Here is a 22,788-nt window from a genome sequence, read left to right on the forward strand (position 1 = left end):
CTGGTGAAAAGCTGTCACAAAATGAACAACACAATGTAAAATGTAATGGTAAACATATGAAAATATAAAATAATAAACAGCAAGGTTTTATAATATGTAAGCCACCTCTATTCAGTTAAACAGAATTTAATACGTTAATTCATTCATTAATTCCTATATTTATTCATTCATTTATTTATTTATTCTGTCAGGCAGTTATGTGCTTTATGCCAGTCAGGGTTGCAGTAGATCTGGAGTTTATTCCAGGACCCCTGGTTACAAGCTGGTGAAACACCCAAGATGAAAGAATCTTTGATTTTTTTTTTTTTTTTTTTCTTTTTTGCTGTCTCTCTACTGCCACTTAGTGGGGAAACTAATTAATTGCAAAAATCAACAATGTAAGACAGCAAATATCTGAGCTGAGTTTTGGTAGATCTTAGTTTCCATTAGGTGCCTTTAGTTACAAAAAAATAAGCACATTTTTACAAATAGACTGGGAAAATATCAATACACCATTAACATAAACAGACTCTATAACTTGTAAGCACAAGATTGAGGGGAAGTATTAATTAGAAAGAAATGTTCTAATATCTAATGACCTCAGCATAAAATTGTTTGTACATTATCCTGCACTGAACTGTTTATTCTTGAATGCAGAATATGGTCTATTTATCACACACAATTTTCAGGACACGGTTGGCATTGTAGGATTTGTGGCTGTAAATGATGGAAGTCAAGATGTCTTTTCCCAAATGTCACACATCTTTGACTGTGTTACTGAAACTGCATGCATTATTATATGTAGTTTGTTGCAAGACAAATACACTATATTGCCAAAGGTTTTTCGAACACCTGTCTAACACAACCAATGGGTATTGGTTCTGTTCTTCAAATATACATGCAACATTTAGAAAACTGTTGTACAGCAGCAACAGCTTACCAACAAGCTAGCAAGCAGACACTAGCAAATAATGTTTTTAATACAAATGCTGATTAGCATTTGTGATAGCAATATTGATATTGCTAAATGCCACAGTCACCATGGCTTGCTCATCAGGGATAAATGCACACCATTCACCTTGACTGTTGATTTCTGTAAAGCTATTTTGAGACAATGTCTGTTGTGAAAAGCGCTATAGAAATAAACTTGACTTGACTTGACTTGACTAATATTCCTCAAAACAAGGATTAATATAGTCTGTATAGTATGTATATTGTAGATGTACTGCCTATTAAATCTAAAATTTGCTATTAAGTCATGTAAAAGTTAAGAGGGTATTTTATGATGATGATTGGATGTTATTTGGTAAATGGGAAATTATATTTAAGAAAACTACCCTAGGTTGACGAGTTAAAATTTTATATGGTTTACAGTGGTCCTCTGGAACCCCTTGAATTTTGGGATGGTTCCTCAGTGAATTCATCTAGACATTGTCACTAATAATGTGTTTTTAAAACAATGTATGTAATTTGTGTGTGAAAACAGTTTAAATGTTATTCCTAACATTCCTGGACATTCAGGATTCACACGAATTTTAAGATAATCCGCAACTTGCTGTTAGTTGGGTTCCAAATGAGAACCTGCAAATTTTCAAAACCGCAAATTATCGGGGATTACCAGTTTGAATTACCAGTCGGAAATAGTAGGGAATTAAATTGTGCAACTTCCAACAAGAGTCTCTAAATCAGGACTGGTTGCCTGGAATGCCTTCATTTTCTATAGCATTTTACATTTACAAATTGAGGTCCATGAAGACATAGATTATAAAGGGTGGAGTAGAAGAACTCAAATGGCCTGCACTGAGCCCTTGTCTCAACCTCACTGAACACCATTGGGATGAGAGAGTGTACCACAGTCCTTCTCATCCTATATCAGTGCCTGACCTCACTAATGCTCATGTGACTGAATGGGCACAAAAAATATTTAAAGCCTTCCCAATAGGGTGAATGTTATTATAGAAAAAACTTTGGTATAATATGATGTTCCTAAACTGCCATGGGGTGCCCTGACTATTTTACAACACCAATTCACTGTAAGACCGGTGTCAGGGATGTTAGAGTGGAATTGACAAGAGATACACCTGTTATATATCAGTTCAGGTATAACAGAAAAAAGTGATTATTCCCATATTTCAGGCAAAAGGGGCTGTAGCAAATGAGAGGAGAGAGAGAGAACAAAACTAACAAACTGTAAATAAACCATACAGAGAAGTGAGGAAATCTGACATAATGCTAGGAAAAGAGGGCAGTGGATTTTGGAAAGGGGGCATGTTTGCCTTCCACCCCCAGGCTTTGGCATTGGAACCTGCCTCCTCCTTGCGTGCACAAATTAAAAAAAAAATTGTATGTTCTCCCAGGGTTCCAGTGAAGACATGCATCGTAAGCTGGTTGCCAAATAATTGACATTGTGTGTGTGTGTGTGTGTGTGTGTGTGTGTGTGTGTGTGTGTGTGTGTGTGTGTGTGTGTGTGTGCTCATTTGTGTTCTGCAATGGGTTGTCCCCCAACTTGTACCTTGCATTCCCTTGGACAGGCTCCAGGCTGCCTACAACCCTAAAATTTACTTGTAAAGAAAACTAATTAGATTGATTAAGCTTTAGCTTGCAGTTATACATTTATGTATAGGCTTGTGTTGAATGAGGCATCTTTTTATCTAATGCCTAATTTTCATGACTATAATTTATATCAAATAAGAAATGTTTTAATCCAGTACACAACATGCTATATATAATAAATATAATAGATTTTATTATATATATATATATATATATATATATATATATATATATATATATATATATATATATATATATGAATGAGAATGTGCTCACCTTCTTCTTGCAAGAGAAAGCTCTGTAATACTGAGACTGTTTTAAATTGTAATTTATATAAAGCCACAGGCACCTACAGCACAGAATTATTAATGATCCTTTTTATTTACCTATACATTTTAATATACTATGCTCATTTAGTTCACTGCGCTATTTATTGGAGCCATTGGAGGTTTATTCATGAACTAAACAACAGCAGAACACATTAGGTTGAAGAATATATTTAGAAATATTTCATTTAAAATGGCTGAGGTTTGGGTTAAAATGAGTGTAATCAATTACTACTTAAACTGTAGAATAAATAAAAGAACTAAATAAGAAATAAAACTCATGGTTATGATCTGCAGCAAAAAAAACTGGAAGCATCAATATCACATCAGTTACTATAAAGAAAATTTTCATAAATTTGGCCAGCAGCCATATCACCCTGTAGCCCAAGACAGCTTGCCCACTGAAGCTAAGCAGGGTTGAGCCTGGCCAGTACTTAGATGGGAGACCACCTGGGAAAAACAAGGTTGCTGCTGGTAGAGGTGTTAGTGAGACCAGCAGGGGGTGCTCACCCTGTGGTCTGTGTGGGTCCTAACACCCGTTCTGGCGCAATATGGCTGCCGTTGCATCATTCAGGTGGATGCTGCACATTGGTGGTGGTTGAGGAGAATCCCCCCTTTCATATGTAAAACGCTTTGAGTGCTGCAGAAAAGCGCTATATAAATGTAATGAATTATTATTATTATAATTAACAAAATGCATGCACAAGATAGAAACAGGCATTAGAGGTTGGAAACAAGTATGACAAACAAAATATCCAGATGGTGCCATTATTATCAATGGTAATTTACTGGTAACTTCACTTCCCAGTCTGCACTTCCTAGATTTTTTTTTTATGTTTCTTGTCCCATAAGAAGCAAAAGTTCTTAGGATGTATTCTACCCCAACCTGACTGATGCTTACAGAGCCTCTTCCACCTTTGGCAATTCTATTATCCATTACTTGCTGCTACTACCAAACTACACTCTAATCGTCAAAACGTTCAAAACATGAATGCGAACTGTGAAAATGTGGCATACAGGGAGCAGACTGGTCACTACAACATTAGTTTCAGCACACATACTGCTCTCACACACAGGACTCCCATACAGACACCGACCACTACACTAATGCTGCATCGAACATTTTTGTGTGTACTCAGTCACTGACACTGCCCTTCAAGACAGTTAAAACATACCCTAACCAATCACCTTGAAAGTATGAATAGAGAAGTCCCACTGTAGCCCGAGACGATGCTGTCAGGTATAGAGTTCAGGAATCCAGGATGCCAAGCACAAATACAGAGGAAATGCAGAGAGAGGACAATTTTAACATCCTTTGATGTGCATGGCAAGGCATCCAGGTTTTCACAGACAACATGCCAGCCAGCACCATACACACAACTTGTGACAGCTAATTCCTGGAGGAACTTGACAACCTTCTAAGCTTGCTTTGACAAGAAAAACACAACAGCATCTACCAAAACTGAGCTTTCATCTGATGTCCCCTATCTCTCCTTCTCCATCACAGATGCGTGCTCCACAATGTGCAAGGTGGAAGTACACAATGTTGCTGCCCCGATAGTCAGGGGCTATCACAGATATGTTCAACTTTTCATAGGCACAAGCAAGGGAATCAAAATATTGTAACATGTTGTGCCAGCTCAACATGCAGAAAATTAACTGAGTAGTCACAAACACACCCAATCTTTATTAATGGATCTGAGGTAGAACAAGTCTCTAGCTTGAAATGTATAGCTGTCTACATATCTTCTGATCTTTCCTGGAACCTCGGTATTACCTCTTCTCTTGTAAAAAAAAATTGACAGCCACACATTTACTTTTAGATCTTTCTGAGAAAATTCTATTGTTGTACCATAGAAAGAATCCTTATGAACTGCATTATAGTTTGTTACTGAAACTGCACAGTGCATGACCAGAAGGAACTACAGTGGGTAGAGAAAACTGTGAAATACCTTCTTGTGACACAGTTGCTGAACATTACAGATGTTGCCACAGGATGAGAATTATTACACCTCCACTCTCACTATGGGTTGCCTGCAGATCTTTCAACAGTAAAATATTTAAATGAGTCTGCACTGCCATATAAAAAGTCTTAAGAAGACCATTTCCTCTTTAGCAAACAATGTTCTATGCAAACACTAAGTGTTAACTGCTATCCAAACACACTTTACTGCAGCTTTTTTTCCACAATATTAGATTGCCATTTGCACATTATTGCCATACACACACTTGCATCTACTCTTTGTATATTCTGCATCATATTCCATGCACCCGAATACAAGGAGGAAATACATAAGGAACCAGTGACACTAAATGAGCATGCAGACGTGACAGTGGGTCTTGTCACAGCCTTTACAGTCACTGTGGAGACCAGAATAGCCCCAGCTTTAGTCACTGAGGAGGCCAGGATACTCCTGCATTAGACATGTATGCATGGGTGCATGATAAGTGTGTATATTCCATAGAATAGAAGCTACATGAACATAAGGCAGACCTGATCATCCCTGGCTAAGTTTCCTGGTCATGAGTGTGATGTTAAATGTGGTGATGCTCAGAAGGTTGTGAGTTTAGATCCCACCACCACCAAGATGACACTGCTGGGTTAAAATTTCCTCATCAAAATCATCAACCAGCATTCTCGATCCCGTGCCTACAAGTTTCTTCAAATAGATCATTCCAAAAGTAAATGAACCTGTTTTAAAATTAATAAACTCTTCAATCAGCACTGGTTATGTACCTAAATAATTCAAACTGGCAGTTATCAACCCCCTAATTAAGAGATCCGACCTTGACCCATGTCAGCTGTCCAACTATAGGCCAATATCAAACCTCCTCTTTATTGCCAAGATTTTAGAAAAGGTTGTAGCACAGCAGTTATGCTCAAATCTACATAGGACTAAATATTTTTTAATGTATCAGTCTGGATTAAGGCCTCTTCATAGCACAGAGAGAGCGCTAGTTAAATAAGTGGTAAATGTCCTGTTATTGGCCTCTGATCAGGGTTTTGTCTCTACTTGTTTTGCTCAATCTTAGTGCATCTTTTGACACCATTGATCATACTATCCTGCTTGCTAGACTTGAGAACGTTGTTGGAATAAAGAAAACAGCTCTCTCCTGGCTTAGGTCTTATTTGACCGATCACTATTAGTTTGTTGATGTAAATGGTGAGTTCTCCACACTCTCTGAGGTAAAGTTTGGTGTTCCACAAGGATCTGTCTTAGGCCCACTGCTTTTCTCTTTATATATGCTGCCTCTGGGTAAAATTATACATGAACATGGTATTTGCTTCAATTGTTATGCTGATGATACACAGCTGTATATTTCAGCAAAGTCAGATGAGAGAGATCATCTTAAAAATGTTGAGTGTGTAAAGAACATTAGACAGTGAATGCTTGATAACTTCCTTCTGCTCAACTCGGATAAGATGGAAGTACTTTTACTAGGACCACATGCAGCTAGAATTAAACTTACCGATTACGTGGCATCTCTGGATGGTGTTTCTGTCTCAGTGTGTACAGCAGTCAAAGACCTTGGTGTGATTATTTACTCTAATCTTTCCTTTGAGGCTCACATGAATAATATTACCAGGATAGCCTTCTTTAACTTTGGAAATATGTCTGAAATTAGAAGTATGATGTCCTTACAGGATACAGAAAAACTAGTTCATGCTTTTGTTACATCTAGATTAGACTACTGTAATGCTTTACTATTCATGTAAGTGCATACTTAAGCTTCAGTTTGTTCAGAATGCAGCAGCAAGAGTCCTTTCTAGATCTAGATAATATGAGCACATCACCCCTGTTTTAATCAGTCTATACTGGCTCCCAATCAAATCTCGCATTGATTATAAAATACTACTACTGATGTCGCGCCACAGTATCTGAGTGAAATTCTTTACCAATATGATCCTCAATGCCTACTTAGATCAAAAGGTGCAGGCTGTTTGTTGGTACCTCAAATAATGAAGACGTTCAGTGTTCGGGACTAAGAAAACATTTATTTAATCAAGCCTTTTATCAGTAGATTTTTCTTAGGTAAAGGAGCAGATCTGGAGGGATCATGGAAACAGAGTATTCAGTGAACTGGGATATTTGTATGCTATCACCCCCTCTTCTCTCTCTCGGTCGAGTTAAACATCCTCCTGAGGTCCCAGTGACCACTGTTCCTGCCCCTCTTCCCTCCTCAGTTCTGCTCACTTCATCCAGGCCTGAATCTGGACAGGGTTCTCTTCGATTGAAGGCCACTCTGTGCAGCTAAGGATGGTTTCTCATTAACACCATGGGGTTCCATGAAATTACAGAGTAAAAACAGGTGCTTTGAGGATGGATTTGGACTGTACTTAATATCAACAGTCTGCTTCACTGACTACAGTTTGCTTCTGATTACCATTACTGCACCCCGCAACATCGTTTGTCTGTAATAAATGGACATTCTGTGCAACCCAGATGAGGATGTTTTCCCTCTTGAGTCTGGTTTCTCTCAAAGTTTCTTCCTTATGCCATCTCAGGGAGTTTTTCCTTGCCACAGTCGCCACCAGCTCGCTCATCAGGAACAAACTTACAATCATAAAGAACATCTTATTAATTTGTATCACCACAGTGTCTGTGTAAAGCTGCTATGAGACAATTATGTTGAAAGTGCTATACAAATAAAAATTAATTGAATTATATTGGCAGGGCATTTTATTTACACACTGTGGAGCTGCCATACCACATTATGATGGAGAACACTATTCTTTGTGTAATTACAAACATAAATACAGATATGAATATTTGGAGCACTAATCAAATACAGGTCTTGCTTTATGCTAAACCTTTATTAGAAACGAACAACCCAATAACAAAATACCGTATTAACTTAACAGACAATACAATACAAAATGCCTGAAATGTATAAACCATAAGGATGTATTTCACGATAGTACAAAATTAGCAGTATTTAGCAGCGAGATTTAGCTTCCCTGATCGTGACAAATATCACCATACCGGTATATCGCTACATACGTACTGGTGACGTCACTCGCGTCTCGGTGCTGTGTAGATAACTAGCCGGAGCGCTTTGTGAAGAGATTTCTCGTTTGGTACCTTTAATACAGATTGGCGTCGGTACACCTTAACCTACCTTTGTTTGTTTTAATTTATTACATATTTCTCTTTTTGGACAGAAACAACAACCATCAAAGCTGAAGTTGCCTCGGTAAAGGTAAGAGCGGAATGTAGGCAAACCTTTCAAAATGGCTGGTAGCTGATTTTCAGTTACAGTTCGGCTTTGAGCACTTAGCATTAGCTTGTCGAGAAAATAACGCAGCTAGCTCATGCTAGCTAACTGCATAAAATGGCGTCCTGTTCTTTTTTTAATTAAATTGATGTCTATAGCTTGGTCATGTAGCTAAATAATTACATATACATTCATTAAATTAATGTATTCGGTTTAATTTGAGAGCTAGCTCGGCTGGTGAATAAAAGCCGCAATATCATGTTATAGATTAGCTGCGGTCGGGGGGTGAAAATACGCAGTTATAAAATGCGACATATGAAGTAAAGCACGATCAAATGTGAACGATTTGTTATTAATCGAGTTGATTCTACTCTTATGGTTCTTCTTTAATATATTCGTGCATCGCTTTGAATGAACCTTTAACCCAAATATGTAATGTAATCTGGTACAAAAAGATCTTGCAGGCCATTGTGCTGTAGGATCTTGGCCTTTGCGGCAGGCTGAAACTTCATTAAGGATGTAATTGTGTTCTAATAAGGGTATATATATAAATTTGCATGTATTTGTATAGATCAGTAATGAGTGATACATAATTAGAAGCTATAGTTAATGTGATTCTGTAGTCCGCTAACGCTGTCTACCGCTTCGTTCTGCTGCAGCTCGGTCTTTTCCTCCACCCCACCCTTTCTTCATTATTCTTCGGAAGATTCATCGTTATCAAGCCGCCAAAGTGGAGAGTGTGATCGCAGAAGGGGGTTCATCTCGTTTCAGGTGTGTGTTCTTGATGATCTCCTCCGTTTGATGAACCTATTGATCATGCCATTATTAAATGTCAAGCCATGTATGGGGTTATATGTCGAGGTAAACGTTTCTCTTTTGTTCCAGTGCTTCTTCGGGCGAAGGAGGAGGTAGGGGTGCACCTGAGCACGATCCCAAGACTGCTGGAAACGGGTGAATAATTATTAAGTGCTATTTTGTTTTTATTATTTATTTATATAATGTGATAGGGGAGCACCACCTGTTTTTGCCTGTAAGCGTCTGCATTTTTTCAATACACAGGTCTGCTTCAGATCATACATTTTTCATTGAAACATAATGCCAGTACATTTTGTCTTGTTGTGTCATGACTGATAAGCACACCGTTGTTTGCATATCCAGGAAGCAATGCATTTGACAATAACATTAGGTACAGGTAAGAGTTTAGGATCTGTGTGTATGTTTGAGGATGAGAGTATAATGAACATGTAATTTGATGGATCACTCATGCTAGAAGTAGTAGTAGTGTAAGTCCTGCATATAGAGTTAATAATTACAGCAACCTTACAGGCAGAGAACAAAAAAAAACCCATAGCAACCGGTTAATTGTGTCTACATTATTTTGAAACAACGGAAGTAAATGGTTGCTTGCATTTCCTCTTTTTCTTATGCAAGACATCCGTTTTGATCCATTAACTTTTGCTGTTAAATGTACTAATTAGATCCAAGATTTCTGCCTTTTGTTAGCTGCTGTGCAAACTACTTAACAGTAGTTAATTTTCTAGCTTAAGCAACTAGATAATCAAAGTAACATTTTTGATTGGTACATACTCTGTTTACCTTCGTGTTTGTTCTCCTGATGAGAAATAAATAAAGCTGCTTTGTTTGGTGGTACAGTTAAACCCCGTTGTACGAGCATAAGTCGTTCTTGAAAATTGCTCGTAGGTCCATTTGCTCGTACGTTCGAACTGATTTTCCCCATAAGAATGAATGTAAAATGATTTAATCCGTTCCGAGACCTCATTCGATCGCTTATTTCTGCACTTAAAAAGTATTTGTAGCCTATTTTAACAAACAAATACACCGCAAACTACCGGAATGTAAACACAATTTACCACTTACCCATGTGGTAGTGGTTGATTGCGAGTGTGAGACACGCACCACGCTCGTAACCTCCTCGGTTTCCATGGTCATTCTTATTACTTTCGTTTTCACAGCACCATCACTGATTTTCTTGGGAAACGTTTTTCAAGATTTCTAGTGAAATAAAAATATAAAACAAAAAAAGTTAAGTTTTTGCTGTACTGAACAACGAGAGCGACCGAGTGACACGTCATCAACTAAGCGACTGATGCTTCCCTCCGCCGAAAACGGGGAACTGGCAACGTGGGTTTGCTCGTGAAATAGGGTGAAATTTTGCGATCCAGGTCGCTCGTATCTCCGTTTGCTCATACTATAGGTTGCTCGTACAAAGGGGTTTTACTGTAGATGTAGATTCTCTGGCATCTTACATACACATTTATGCTTACTTAAGCTTGCTTAATGCAGTCGTTATAAAATGAACACCAGGGCATATCCAGTTCTATTTACAATACATACTGAACACAGAAAGGTATCTCCACAACGTGAAAGATGGCCATCTTTGACCTATTTCATTTCACTCTAACTGAATTTTTTGTTTGTTTGTTTTTGTTTTCTTTCCTGAAAGACTACTGATTTAGTCAAAAAAGCAAAATGGTGCTTTTTCTCCCTTTTTTTTTTAATTTTAATTTTATTGTTTTCTGTTGCATGAATCATTAATACTACAGCTAAACTGTTCCATGTGCTGATTCTGCCCTGCACTAGTAAACCTAACTCTGACTATTCCTCCTTAGCGAGTACCTGGGGAAAACCCCAGGGCCTAGCGTTCAGAAATGGGTTCCTTCACGAAGCACTAGACGAGATGTCAACTCCACTGATGAGAAAGAGCACCAGGATGCAATATTTAGAAAAGTAAGAGGGTAAGTATCTAAAAGCCTTTTTATTTATTTATTTTTTTAATAAGTCACTGACACTGTGAAGCTTGGATGTTTGCAGATATATTAAACATAATGCCTAGGATTTCTGTTTCATTATTTCTTTGGTAGGATACTTAATAAACTGACCCCTGAAAAGTTTGACAAGCTATGCCTTGAGCTCCTCAATGTGGGCGTAGATTCTAAGCTCGTCCTCAAAGGAATCATCTTGCTGGTAAGTGTAACAAAAAAAAAAAAAGTTTAATTTTAAAGAAATGTTTAACAAAGACTTGTCAAGTGGACAATCAATTTATGCTTAGCAAAAAATACATTCAGGCCTATACATATTTAGTAATATCTAAATGTTCAGTAATGGATATTTAGGGTGCATCTAATTTAATTGAGGACCTAAAGTAATTAAACATTTATCTGTTCAGCTGTTCTGTGCCCAGGTATGTGCTGTTTCTTCACATACAAGAAAGAAAATGAAAAGAATAGAGTTGGTTTCAAGTGTGGTATTTGCATTTTGAATTTGTCCATGTTTGGTTTCAATATAAATTCCAAAGTGCTGTCTCTGCTAGTGAATCAAGCCAACAATACACTGAAAAAAATAATAAACAAACCCATCAAAGAAGTAGCAGTAGACCATCACACCACCAAAAGTATGGCCAAATCAACTATCTGATTCACTTTTCAAAAGAAAGGATGCACTGGCCAGGAAAATAACTGTGGTGGCTAACAGATTTATTTCTTTGGTGAAGCAAAACTTTTGACCAGTGTAAGCTACAACAACAGAAAGACCAGGGTTAGGGTTAGGCAAATGTGACCAGAAAGATGGGAAGAGGTTGGAACTTCTGATCTGAAACACCCTACTGCAGTGTATGGCATGGGCATGCACGGAGCAGTGCACTCTTTTAATATTACTAAACAAAAGCAGCAGGGTAAATTCTGAAGTGTGATTAATACATCGGAAGCAAGCCAAGATCTGTAATTAGCAAGTAGCTCTCAATCTTATAGAGTATGCTGTCAATTGCAGCAAGGTACGACACACCATGAACAGAGCTAAAGTGACGGGCAGATTATCATCAGGGAAGAAACCTCCTGCTCCACACAACATGCAGCTATTTAGTGCTGGATTCCACTTGTCTTATTTCATCTCTTGTTGTAGATCGTAGACAAAGCCCTAGAAGAGCCGAAATACAGCTCACTCTATGCTCAGCTATGTCTGCGTTTGGCAGAGGATGCACCAAACTTTGACGGCCCAGGAACTGACATTCAAACCCCACAAAAACAGAGTACAGTAAGTGTGCAGTGCAATGAACAGATTTGTATGAGGGTTTTTTTTTTCTTTGTTTTCTCACTAAATCCTACCATCTTGCATTATATCCTACAGACTTTCAGAAGACTTCTGATTACCAAACTTCAAGATGAATTTGAAAACCGCACCAGAAATGTTGAAAGTGAGTATTGCCACTTTCTACTTATTTGCCTGTGGTTTTGTTGTTGGGCTTTTTTGGTGAACTTATACCTTTCAATCTCCTACTTGTAGTCTATGACAAAAAAGACGGCCCTCTCACTTCAGAAGAAGAAGAGCAGCGTGCCATTGCCAAGCTCAAGATGCTGGGTAACATTAAATTCATTGGGGAACTTGGCAAACTTGATCTTATCCACGAATCTATCCTTCATAAGTGCATCAAAACAGTAAGTGTTTGCTATTTTCTAGGGATGCACCGAAATGAAAATTCTGGGCCGAAACGAAAAAGAGGAAAGCAAGGCCGAAAACCTAAACACCAAAAGAAATTATGCCAATTATTATTATGATTGCATTTATGGCTATGACTGTGTACTAACCTTACTAAAATCAAGGCATTTCAATTGCATAAATTAATATCAAAGTTTCAAAGAATAAATCAATTACAAATTATGAAAATATTTATTTATAGCACATTGCAACAATGCACAGGATAAAATAAATTAAAATTCAAACTTAAATGTTTAACTTAAATGCACTCGTGTACATTAAATAATAATGTACAGGCCCTCTGGCCTGCTGAAAGGTTGTAAAATTAAATATGTTCTTTCATAAAAACAAAGTGCATTCAGAAAAAGTGCAACTGCTTAAAGATACAACAATACAACACTATCACTGGGAAACTTCCTGCCTTTTAAAAACGTCCGCCACAGACGGAGTGCGCATGCTCGGAGGGGTTTTGCTTTTCTGTGCCGCGTTTCTCTCATATTCAGCATAGCGATCGGGATGTTTGGATTTCAGGTGATAAATTAAACCCGACGTGGAGAAAGTCTTTGCAGACGAAATTTCGGCATTACATGTTTTGCAAATCACTATCCGTGGGTCTTTCTCAGATATACTGAAATACGTCCACACCGCAGACATGTTGCTTTAGACATGCACGTGCTGTCACGGTTAAAACGGTTTCTGTTTGCGTCATCACAACAAACTGTTTCGAAAACCGAAAATGCACTTTTGGGACATTTTCGGCCGAAAGTTTTCGGTGGCCGAATATTCGGTGCATCCCTACTATTTTCTTTTTTTTTATGGTTATTTTATGCACTGCCTAATTGTTTATCATTATTTCTGTTAGCTTTTGGAAAAGAAGAAGAGAATTCAGCTTAAGGATATGGGGGAGGATCTGGAGTGCCTCTGTCAGATAATGAGAACAGTGGGTCCTAGACTTGATCATGAAAAAGCCAAGGTAAATGGACTGGGATTAGGAAATATTGGTTTTACCACATTATTTAATAATTGTCTGATTTAATCCTGAAAAAATCTTCTGAAACCACAGTCTTTGATGGATCAGTACTTTGGTCGCATGAGATCCTTAATGAACAACAAGGACATGCCAGCCAGGATTCGTTTCCTATTGCAAGACACGCTGGAGCTACGGGAGAACAATTGGGTTCCCCGCAAAGCCTTTATTGACAATGGACCAAAGACGATTAATCAGATTCATCAGGAAGCAGTAAAGGTGAATTAGTGCATTGTCTCTTAACCTTTTGTTGTTGTCAGAAACTACACATTCTTTTCTATTGTCTTATTTGATTTTACAGTAGGTAATTAAATGCCATTCTTTCTCCAGGAATTGGGAGTCTTCATTCCACCCATGAACCATGGATTGAGAATGGACTTCTTTCTGGAAGGGCCCTTCATGCCATTCAAGATGAAATTGGACAGAGAAACGCTGGGAGGATTGGCTGACATGTTTGGACAAATGCCAGGTGAGCCTGGCAATAACAGTGAATATAAAGGCAAATTGTTACAGAACACTTTCTTCTAAGCTTGGATCATTTTTTATTTAGTTTTAACATTGGCTTAATGTGTTTGTGTAGGCTGTGGAATAGGGACTGGTCCAGGAGTAATCCAGGACAGATTCTCACCCACATTGGGACGTCACCGCACAAACCCGCTTTTCAATGGCCATATGGCTTTTGCACCGCCATCTCAGTTTGACTTGGCTATGAACCCCTTTATGAAGTCTAATCAGGTATGTCAGCCTACAATGGCAATAAACCACTGCATAATTTTATATTATTTGTATTAAGTATCCAAAAAAAAAAAAAGGTGCAACATGCATGTAAGCTTTAGTGAACACATATACATGAGCTGAGTAAGGTATTCTGATACAAGAGTACATCATTTCTTTATCCATAGGGACAGAATCAACATTTCCAGATCCATTCCGCCCAGCAGCAAGTTCAGTCCAAAGACATGCACCCACGCTTCAAGAAGGGGCAGCTCAATGCAGATGAGGTAAAGCATAAGGAGAAAACATGATCTGTCGTATCGTTGTGTACCCAGTGATTATAAAAAGACGCGTTATTCTGAGGGTTTTAGCTAGATGTCAGCTTTTCTACCTTTTCTTCTCTCTATTCCTTCTTCTCCTCTTCTCTTCTCTGCAGCTGACAACTGGTCCGTTGACTGCGATTATGAGACATGAGGGTGCACACTTGTTAAAGTTCTAGTGAACACAGCAAACATTTTGAACTAACCTGGTTTGACCATTTTTCTGTACTGTAGATCAGTCTGAGACCTGCTCAGTCATTCATGTTGAATAAAAACCAAGTATCAAAGCTACAGCCTCAGATTCCAACCATGATGCCACCCAGTGCTCAGACACCACCAATGGGACCGGTTGTACACATTTATGCTCTGAACAAAAGGATTTATGTTTTAACTAGATCTGTCTCTTTTGGTTATTCTAATTTCTAATTTATTTGCTTTTTTTGTGTATTTGTGCTCCATCATATCAGCCTCCACAGCTTGGTCTGAAAACTAATCCACCTTTGATCCAAGAAAAACCTCAGAAGACCATTAAGAAGCCTGCACCTACCAAGGAGGAGTTGCTGAAAATGACTGTATGTCTTTAGATTTCTGGTTCTGTTACGCTTTGTGTATGCATGTATACCTTTTTTCTTGTTGTGGTAAAGGTGCTCTTCTTTTATAAAAAAAAAAAAAAAAAGAAATGAAATAAAATAAAAATCTCACCAGAAACTTTGTGCCTTTAGGAAACTTTGATTGCGGAATACCTAAAGAGTAAGAATGTGGAGGATGCTGTCAATAGTGTGAGAGAGATGAAGGCTCCTAGACATTTCCTGCCAGAATTGTTGAGTAAGATTATTCTGTGCTCTCTGGAGTGGACTGATGAAGATAAGGAGCATGTTGGCACATTGATTCACGCCCTGCGCACAGAAGGACTTGTTACAGGAGAAAATTTCATGCAGGTAAAATTTCATGCATGAATTTTGAATAGCTGTGTGAGATGCTGAAAAAGTATTCAAATACTAATGCAAGTTTTGCTATGTGTAATAATTTTCTTCTTATTCATCCCCAGGCCTTAATGAATGTGCTAGATCAGTGTCCTAAGATTGAAACTGACATCCCGTTGGTGAAGTCGTACCTGGCTCAGTTTGCAGCCCAGGCTGTCATTGCAGAGCTAGTCAGCATTGCAGAATTAGCCCACCCGCTTGAAAATGGCACCCACTTCCCTCTCTTTTTACTGTGCTTACAGCAAGCCTCCAAAATGAAGGACCGTGATTGGCTCACTGAGCACTTCCAGCAGAGCAAGGTTAACATGCAAAAGATGCTCCCAGGTGTGTACTTTTCATTAACATGCACAATGTTTGCCATAAGTGCATTTTGCTTTGTCTTGGCCATCCAAGTGGAACTGATGTATCTGAAATTATTTTAAACAGTTATTAACGAAGATTCTGGATGTTTCTTGTTTTCACCAATCCCAACACCTCATCTATTTTATTTGTTTATTTATTTTAGAAATTGATCAGAATAAGGACCGTATGGTGGAGATTCTGGAAGGGAAGGGCCTGAGCTTTCTCTTCCCCCTGATGAAACTAGAAAAAGAGCTTCTGAAGCAGATCAAAGCAGACCCTGCTCCTCAGAGCATTTACAAATGGATCAAGGACAACATCTCACCAAAACTTCACATAGACAAGGGCTTCATTAACATTCTCATGACAAGGTAAAGATTATTAAAACATGTTAATATCATAATACTATGAAACTATAGCTCACTTTCTATCTATCAATTTAGCAAATAGTACTGTGGTGGTGCCTGACCCCTTTTGTTTTGCTTCAGCTTCCTTCAATTCATTGCAGCTGAGCTGTGCTTGTCTGAGGGTGATGACAACCTGAGTGCCCCCAGTAAAGAACAGTTGGAGCAGGAAAAGCAGCTGCTTCTATCCTTCAAGCCAGTTATGCAGAAGTTCCTCCATGACCACACTGACCTGCAAGTAAGTGCCCTGTATGCTCTACAGGTGCACTGCAACACGTATGCTTTTCCCAAAGGTAAGCCACTCACAATTGCTGCTTTTATCATTTTGGCATGTATATGTAAATATTATGAATCTATAGTAATATTTGTCCTCTTTCCTGGCATCTCAAATTTAGGCATGTTGCTACGTTACTTTGTACACTTTTATGATCTGGAGATTGTTGAAGAAGATGCCTTCCTTGCTTGGAAAGAAGATATTACACAAGAGTTTCCTGGAAAAGGAAAAGCCTTATTTCAGGTAATTGTTGTTGAAAGCATTAAGTTATTTACCAGAGATGATGTAGAGGAAATATAGTGTGAAAGAGATTTTAGCTCACAAAACACGCATACCTTCCTGCATCCTGCATATCAATTTATGTGTATAAAAGACACCTGTCACAATGCAGGTCTACAATCTTGTCCGACATTCTTTGACATCTCTTTGGTCTTGCCCGTGGAGAGGTTTGAATGGAAGAGGTTGATTCTGTGACTGGTGTCTTTTATACACACAACGAGTTATGTATATTATAGTATGTGTGTGTGTATGTGTGTGTGTGTGTGTATGTATGTATGTGTATATATATATATATATATATATATATAATTTTATTTATTTATGAGTACTTTCATAAAGGGACAGGAGGACTAATTTGGGTCTTTGGGAGTATACAGAATACTTTTATATTCTGTCTCTGTTAAGATTGTAGACAGTTCATTTCTTTGTAAGGTGGTAAATTGACAAAGTCAGCAGTTGATCAAATAATCATTTCCCCCACTGTAATTGTAATGTTATTGTTTACAGTTTCTTTTCTTCACTCTTTAGGTGAATCAATGGCTGACGTGGCTGGAAACAGCTGAGGAAGAGGAGTCAGAAGAAGAGGCTGACTAAAATAAAATAAAAATTCACCAATCACACAATCTACTAGACCTTGTTGGTTACCCCACTGTAACAGCACATGCTTCTCACATCCACAACACACTTCTCTGCTGCTAGATCCAGATAACATATTGAACATGTATTATTGTACTCAAAATCTTGGCTGTTTATGTAATGAGGCTAGATACAGATACTTTAATATAGATCAGTTTGTTTTACTGGTGAAAGTTACATTTAGAGGCTCGCTTGATTGCTAATTTTGGGCAGAGATTTTAGTCCTAGTTTGGTTTACACAACAATCAATGCCTGTGGTGTTTTGGTTTAAATCATTTTAGCATGTCTGTGATTAAACAAATTGGGTTGGTGCATCTAAATGGCTGCATATAAGGGGCACTCAAATTAAGGCCATGTGACTTTCGGCAATGCATTGTCTGTTTAGCTTTCAACATGCATGACCTTCATACTCTAATTTGAGATTTTGGATCATATACCTGCTAGTAGTTGTCCATTTCTACCTCGTCTAGAAAATCATGTACAACACACTACTTATTTCCAGGATCTGCAGTAAAGCTTTAATGTTTATTGAATACTGTGAGTGTTGGGAAGAAAAGTAGAAATCTGAATGGTGACAGTTCATGTCCTTGTTTTCATGCATTTGTGTCAACTTAAGAATTTGACTCTGGGATTGATAAGTAATGCCTTTTATAGGCACCATTCAGTGTTGCAATAGTAAATGTTCTGCAGTAGCCTGTTATTGCCTACTCCAAACAAAATTCCAACAAAGCAAATCTTTTTAATCTTGAACATTTTAAACATTAAAAGTAAAGATGAAGCATCGGTCTCCTATTTGTATTAAGAGTAAGTGAAAGTTTTTTGCCCTTGTCACTAAGTAATTCACAGGAAATCTGTTACTGACAAGTGTTAAATTTATTTGACTTGCATTGATTTCCCACCATTACTTTCTCTGAGGTGTTTGTGACTTTGTCTATGTAAGAGTATATAACTAACGGTCATGTCATGGTAAGGTTTTTAGTGCTCTGTATGCTACTCTACTGTTTCAGTAAATGGAATTGATGACCAAAAAGTGTGTGCTTCCTGTTTTGAGTGCTGTAGAAAGCTTCAGGGCTGCTTTATGATTCAGTCCTTGCATAACAATGTTGCAGAATTCTACACATTTTGCTGATTTAAAAAAAAAAAAAAAGGGATGTCATTCTCTTTGTCAGCAATCTATTTTAATCCTAAAATTTAAGTTGGAGCAAACATGAGGATGACGGTGTCTGCCACAAATTATGGGCTTGTAAAGTGTGACATAATCAACTTATAATACCCCTAATAACACACTAAAACCGGTTTTTAATTGTACAATTTTTACATGTTTATGCTGGTGCGTGATCTTGGCTTGGTTTTTTTTTTTATTATTTGTGTATTTTGAAATTCTCAAGCCACTAATAACAGACTATTCTTGATCAGTGGGAATCCAAAAGTAGTCAACCACTTTTCGACTTCTCCTCCTGGCGTTGCTGTCAGAAATATCCACTCCTGTTGATGATAGTTCACTAAAGTGAGCTGGTCCAGAGTCTCTTCCTGCTGTAGGAGCTGCAACCCTGAGAAGTGTCCTAAAAAGAAAAAAAATGCAAATGCACATTCAGAAGCCAATTCAGCATGGTGTTTTAAAATGTAAAATTAAAAAATTTCAGTAAAGTAAATGAAAATGGGAAATGTGATCCAGTGATTTACCTTCCTGAGGACTTTTCTGAATCCTCATCACTGGCTGTTGAAATATACACAGGATCTCCCTCCTAAATGAAAAATGTAATCAGATATGACCATATTTTAATTGCAATTAGTAAAAGTTTTTGGCAAGGAAAACGGTACCATGAAGTTCCTTGGAGTTCCATCATAGTTCTTCAGGATCTTAATTTTCTGGTCACTTTCAGTCATACAAAGAAAATAGCTTTTAATGTTTGCTTGACACTAAAAAAGAAAAGAAAAAAGATTTTGATCACATAAAACTGATTTGATTTTTTTTATAATCACACTCAAATGGTTCCCAGATGTTTGGCTAGGATTTTAGGGTCTAATGATCTGACTAAAATACTTGACACTTACAGCTTTATTCTGCCTCTGTGATATCAGGTCCTCCTGTGCTCTGAAGATGTCTGCTAGAGCTTGGTGTTTTTCCCGCCAGCTAAGACACTCACTAACTGATTTGTCTTTATCTCTTTTGGACAGTCTACTCTCGTGCTCAGCCTGTTGTAGCTCTTTAATGGCTCTCTGGCTCTCCTCTTCGGCAGCGGCAGCCTTGCGTCTCCATGACGCCTCCCTACAGCCAGAATGGTGCAGATTTTAGTACAAATTCACATAAGGGACGTCTAAATTCTGTGATAAATGTTCTCACTTTTCTTTGACTTTTGCATTCTCGTCAGTCAGCTCTTTGTTTTTCTGACGTAGTGTGTTCTTCTCGTCCTCCAGGCTCTTGTTATCCTTCAAGAGAAACTGTTTCTCTCCAGAGACCCTTTCCAGTTTCAGCATGGCCTCAAAGTAATTCTTTTCAGTCTGTGCCAGAAGCAGCTGCAAGTTTTTGTGCTAGAGACAAAGAGAAGAGTTTAAAGCGATTACACAGTGTGTGATTCACTGTACAAACACTTTTTTATTAATATAGAGGAGAAAAAGGAGGTATGCACCTTCATACTATGATGCATTGTTCAGATGTGTGTTTACCTCTTTACTCAAACTGTGCAACTCCTCAGTGAGCTGGTCTTTGTCTCCCAGTGCTGCATCTCTCTCTATTTTGCTCTCTAGTGCTCGAGCCTCTGCTAGTGTTCGGTTCTTTTCTGCTTCACTTCGTGACATGTCAGCCTCCTCCACTGCCCTCGAGCACATAGTTGCTCTCTGCTGGTTTAGGTGCAGCTTCTGTTTTAACTAATCCAGAAAATAGGAGAAAATATACCCAATAAATCAGTCTACATTGATCTATAGTATAGAATTTAGCAAGTTGCTTCCCCCTTCCCCCCCCAACTTATTCTGACATAATGATGGCTGTAATTGAGTACCTCTTTAACTTGTGCCTGTAGTTCCTGGTTGAGGTTTCTAAGGTTCCTCATGGAAAGCTCACTTTCAGTTCTCATCACGATTCTCTCCATGTGAATCTCACTAGATAGGTATTTGTTTTCCTTCTTTAGGTCCTCACATTCCTAATCACATTGAAAGGAAGTCAGGTGTGGACAAGTAGAACCAAAAAAGCACTATTCCTTATTAAAACAAAAGTAGTCATTTGGTATGAGTCGATGTTTAAATGTTTATATCGTAGAATAATAAACTTACTGATTCATTAAACACATTGACTGAGGCACCAATCTGGCAAATAGTTTTTTCTACATAGACTTAGCATGCACAGATGACTGACAATCTTTTTAGGATCAAAAACATAGGTTTGTGGAAGCATTGATGAAACAAAATAAGCCTCGACGCAAAGTGATCGTAAAGTCTTTTGCTAGGATTGCCAGCCATTAATTTACAGTTCAACCTTTTTAAAACGAGAAAATAAAGAAAATAAATGAGTCATATGTAATAATCAAAACATCAAATCTCATAGTTGTAGTGATGCAATATCATAATTAACTAGTTGACAAGCTCACCATATATTGTGATATTACATTTAAGTGTACATATATGTAAGTACAATAGGACTTTTAAATGTCCTGTGGGACCGCTAGTAAATTTATGATTTGCTGGTAGTGAAACCGCACACCAACGTTAGAATGTGTGTGCATGGTGTAACACAGTAAACCATGGTGCTGCATTGAAAATGTCCCTTACCACTACATAACTCAGAATAAGGGTACCATGATCTGGAACCTTGTGTAAAATAATAAAATCCATCAGCATTGTTTATATTTGACTAACTTTAGCCAGTGCTCACCTTTCTCTTGCGTACCAGCTCTCCTTGCAGGTGGTTAATCTGAAGGAAAGAGCCACTGAGAGCACTCACCGGCCTCACTGCTCTCACAGGCCTTCGAGGAGGATGAGACGGTTTAGACACTCCCTTGATCTCCTCCATGCTCTCCTTTCCAAATCTGCTCCCCATATTGCTGCTGACAGAGTTGGACTTGAACATACTGCTGTCTGAGGCTGCTGGAAGCTTTGACAGAGACAAGTTCTGAAGGTCCCCATGAGACACAGTCCTCAGGCTCATGATGTGGTCTGGTGCTGTTCATATACACCAGGTTTTTATGATTGCGAGTAGAGAGGTGTAAGTGTGCTGCTGATGCTGAGCTGGAGTTTTGAAAAATACTGTGTACAGCTAGGCATGTGAAGACTTGTGCCCTGACAGCTTTTTTTAATAATTGACGAGGCCATCGGATACCTTTTCAAGAGGAGTAGAAACTCTATGCATGCCAAGAGGCTGAAATTTCTACTAAAACATATACCACCAGATCCTAACTAGTTTTTAACCAAAATATTCCGATTATATAGTTTTTATTGAGGCTTTTAATGTTCTGCTAATAAATGTCATTATACTTGAAAGCTTTTGACCTTTAAACTGAAACCACAAAGGCAGAGTAGCATGAAAAATAATTATCCTTTTTTTTTCTTTTTAAAGTAACCACAAAGCCACAGGTTTGCTAGGCAACATGACAGGCTGCATTTGAAACTGTACAAGCCCTGTGCTCATGAGTGATTCACAAACCTTTCCACTACCAATGTATTATTTAAGCAGACCAAGCAGAGCAAACTCCATTTGCCATGCTAAGCTTTTCTTTTATTATTTTGGCCCTTATCTTTAAAAATCTCATTACTGGTCAAGATTCTTATAAATGGCTATTTTAAATTGATTGATGTTGAATTAAGATAAGGTAAAAAAGAAGATGACTTTGAAAAAGGGTTCATTATTTGGCCACAGATGACAGAAGATTTAGTCACTAAGACCAGATTGTGTTTCAGTAGGAATTGACTAGTTTGAGGTGTTATTTAGATCAATGGAAAGAGAAAATTGATTTGATCACATTGAATAATTTTCAGGCAGAAAAAAGGGAACAGCTTTTCTTCAGGTTTCTTCAAAATGTTAAATGCAGGACTTATTTAGACTGTAAGGAAGTAAAGTGTATCCAGAAGTAAATTTTAGAAGAAGCATGATCATTTCTCTTTAGTTGTAGAGGCTTGTGTAATGCCATCTTGTGCTGACACTAACCTAAAGGCTTGTGATAGCCTAACACATTATTAGCAAACTTTGTGATGGTTTTTAGTATATTTGTCATACTTCTGCAACTCTAGATGGTTTTAGAGCCAGTGCAAAGTAC

The 22,788-nt window shown here is 38.0% G+C and overlaps 2 protein-coding genes and 1 non-coding gene across 3 annotated transcripts; 2 read left to right on the forward strand and 1 right to left on the reverse strand.

Moving 5' to 3' along the window:
• The first annotated feature begins 4,088 nt into the window (after window positions 1-4,088).
• Window positions 4,089-18,572, forward strand: eif4g2b (eukaryotic translation initiation factor 4, gamma 2b). Its single transcript, XM_046864922.1, has 21 exons — window positions 4,089-4,098; window positions 8,735-8,846; window positions 8,961-9,026; window positions 10,706-10,831; window positions 10,958-11,060; window positions 11,994-12,125; window positions 12,219-12,285; window positions 12,375-12,526; window positions 13,429-13,539; window positions 13,630-13,812; window positions 13,924-14,062; window positions 14,174-14,328; window positions 14,496-14,594; window positions 14,862-14,975; window positions 15,095-15,199; window positions 15,350-15,565; window positions 15,676-15,934; window positions 16,116-16,320; window positions 16,438-16,646; window positions 16,749-16,870; window positions 17,435-18,572. The coding sequence occupies exons 1-21, from the start codon at window positions 4,089-4,091 to the stop codon at window positions 17,498-17,500; spliced, it is 2,751 nt and encodes a 916-aa protein (XP_046720878.1). The 3' UTR covers window positions 17,501-18,572.
• On the forward strand, window positions 14,635-14,787 carry LOC124396277. The gene has a single exon (XR_006927755.1). It is a non-coding gene; the product is annotated as a small nucleolar RNA SNORD97 (small nucleolar RNA).
• On the reverse strand, window positions 18,019-21,683 carry LOC124395999 (golgin subfamily A member 6-like protein 22). The gene is made up of 8 exons (XM_046864923.1): window positions 21,411-21,683; window positions 20,542-20,682; window positions 20,210-20,410; window positions 19,887-20,074; window positions 19,598-19,811; window positions 19,364-19,462; window positions 19,226-19,287; window positions 18,019-19,104 (listed from the first exon to the last, which is right to left on the reverse strand). Exons 1-8 carry the CDS (start codon window positions 21,681-21,683, stop codon window positions 18,945-18,947), a joined length of 1,338 nt encoding a protein of 445 aa, XP_046720879.1. The 3' UTR covers window positions 18,019-18,944.
• Window positions 21,684-22,788: the final 1,105 nt, after the last annotated feature.

Source organism: Silurus meridionalis, chromosome 13 (assembly GCF_014805685.1).
Source record: "Silurus meridionalis isolate SWU-2019-XX chromosome 13, ASM1480568v1, whole genome shotgun sequence".
Taxonomy (NCBI): domain Eukaryota; kingdom Metazoa; phylum Chordata; class Actinopteri; order Siluriformes; family Siluridae; genus Silurus; species Silurus meridionalis.

Excerpts from the sequence above, each read along its gene's own strand:
- eif4g2b (XM_046864922.1), top strand. Across the intron at positions 11,061-11,993 it reads TCAAAGGAATCATCTTGCTG|ATCGTAGACAAAGCCCTAGA; the intron begins GTAAGTGTAACA and ends CTCTTGTTGTAG. Across the intron at positions 12,126-12,218 it reads CCCCACAAAAACAGAGTACA|ACTTTCAGAAGACTTCTGAT; the intron begins GTAAGTGTGCAG and ends TATATCCTACAG.
- LOC124395999 (XM_046864923.1), bottom strand. The coding sequence starts at position 21,683 with ATGAGCCTGAGGACTGTGTCTCATGGGGACCTTCAGAACTTGTCTCTG. Across the intron at positions 20,411-20,541 it reads TACAGGCACAAGTTAAAGAG|TTAAAACAGAAGCTGCACCT; the intron begins GTACTCAATTAC and ends TTTCTGGATTAG. Across the intron at positions 19,812-19,886 it reads AATGCAAAAGTCAAAGAAAA|GGAGGCGTCATGGAGACGCA; the intron begins GTGAGAACATTT and ends TTCTGGCTGTAG.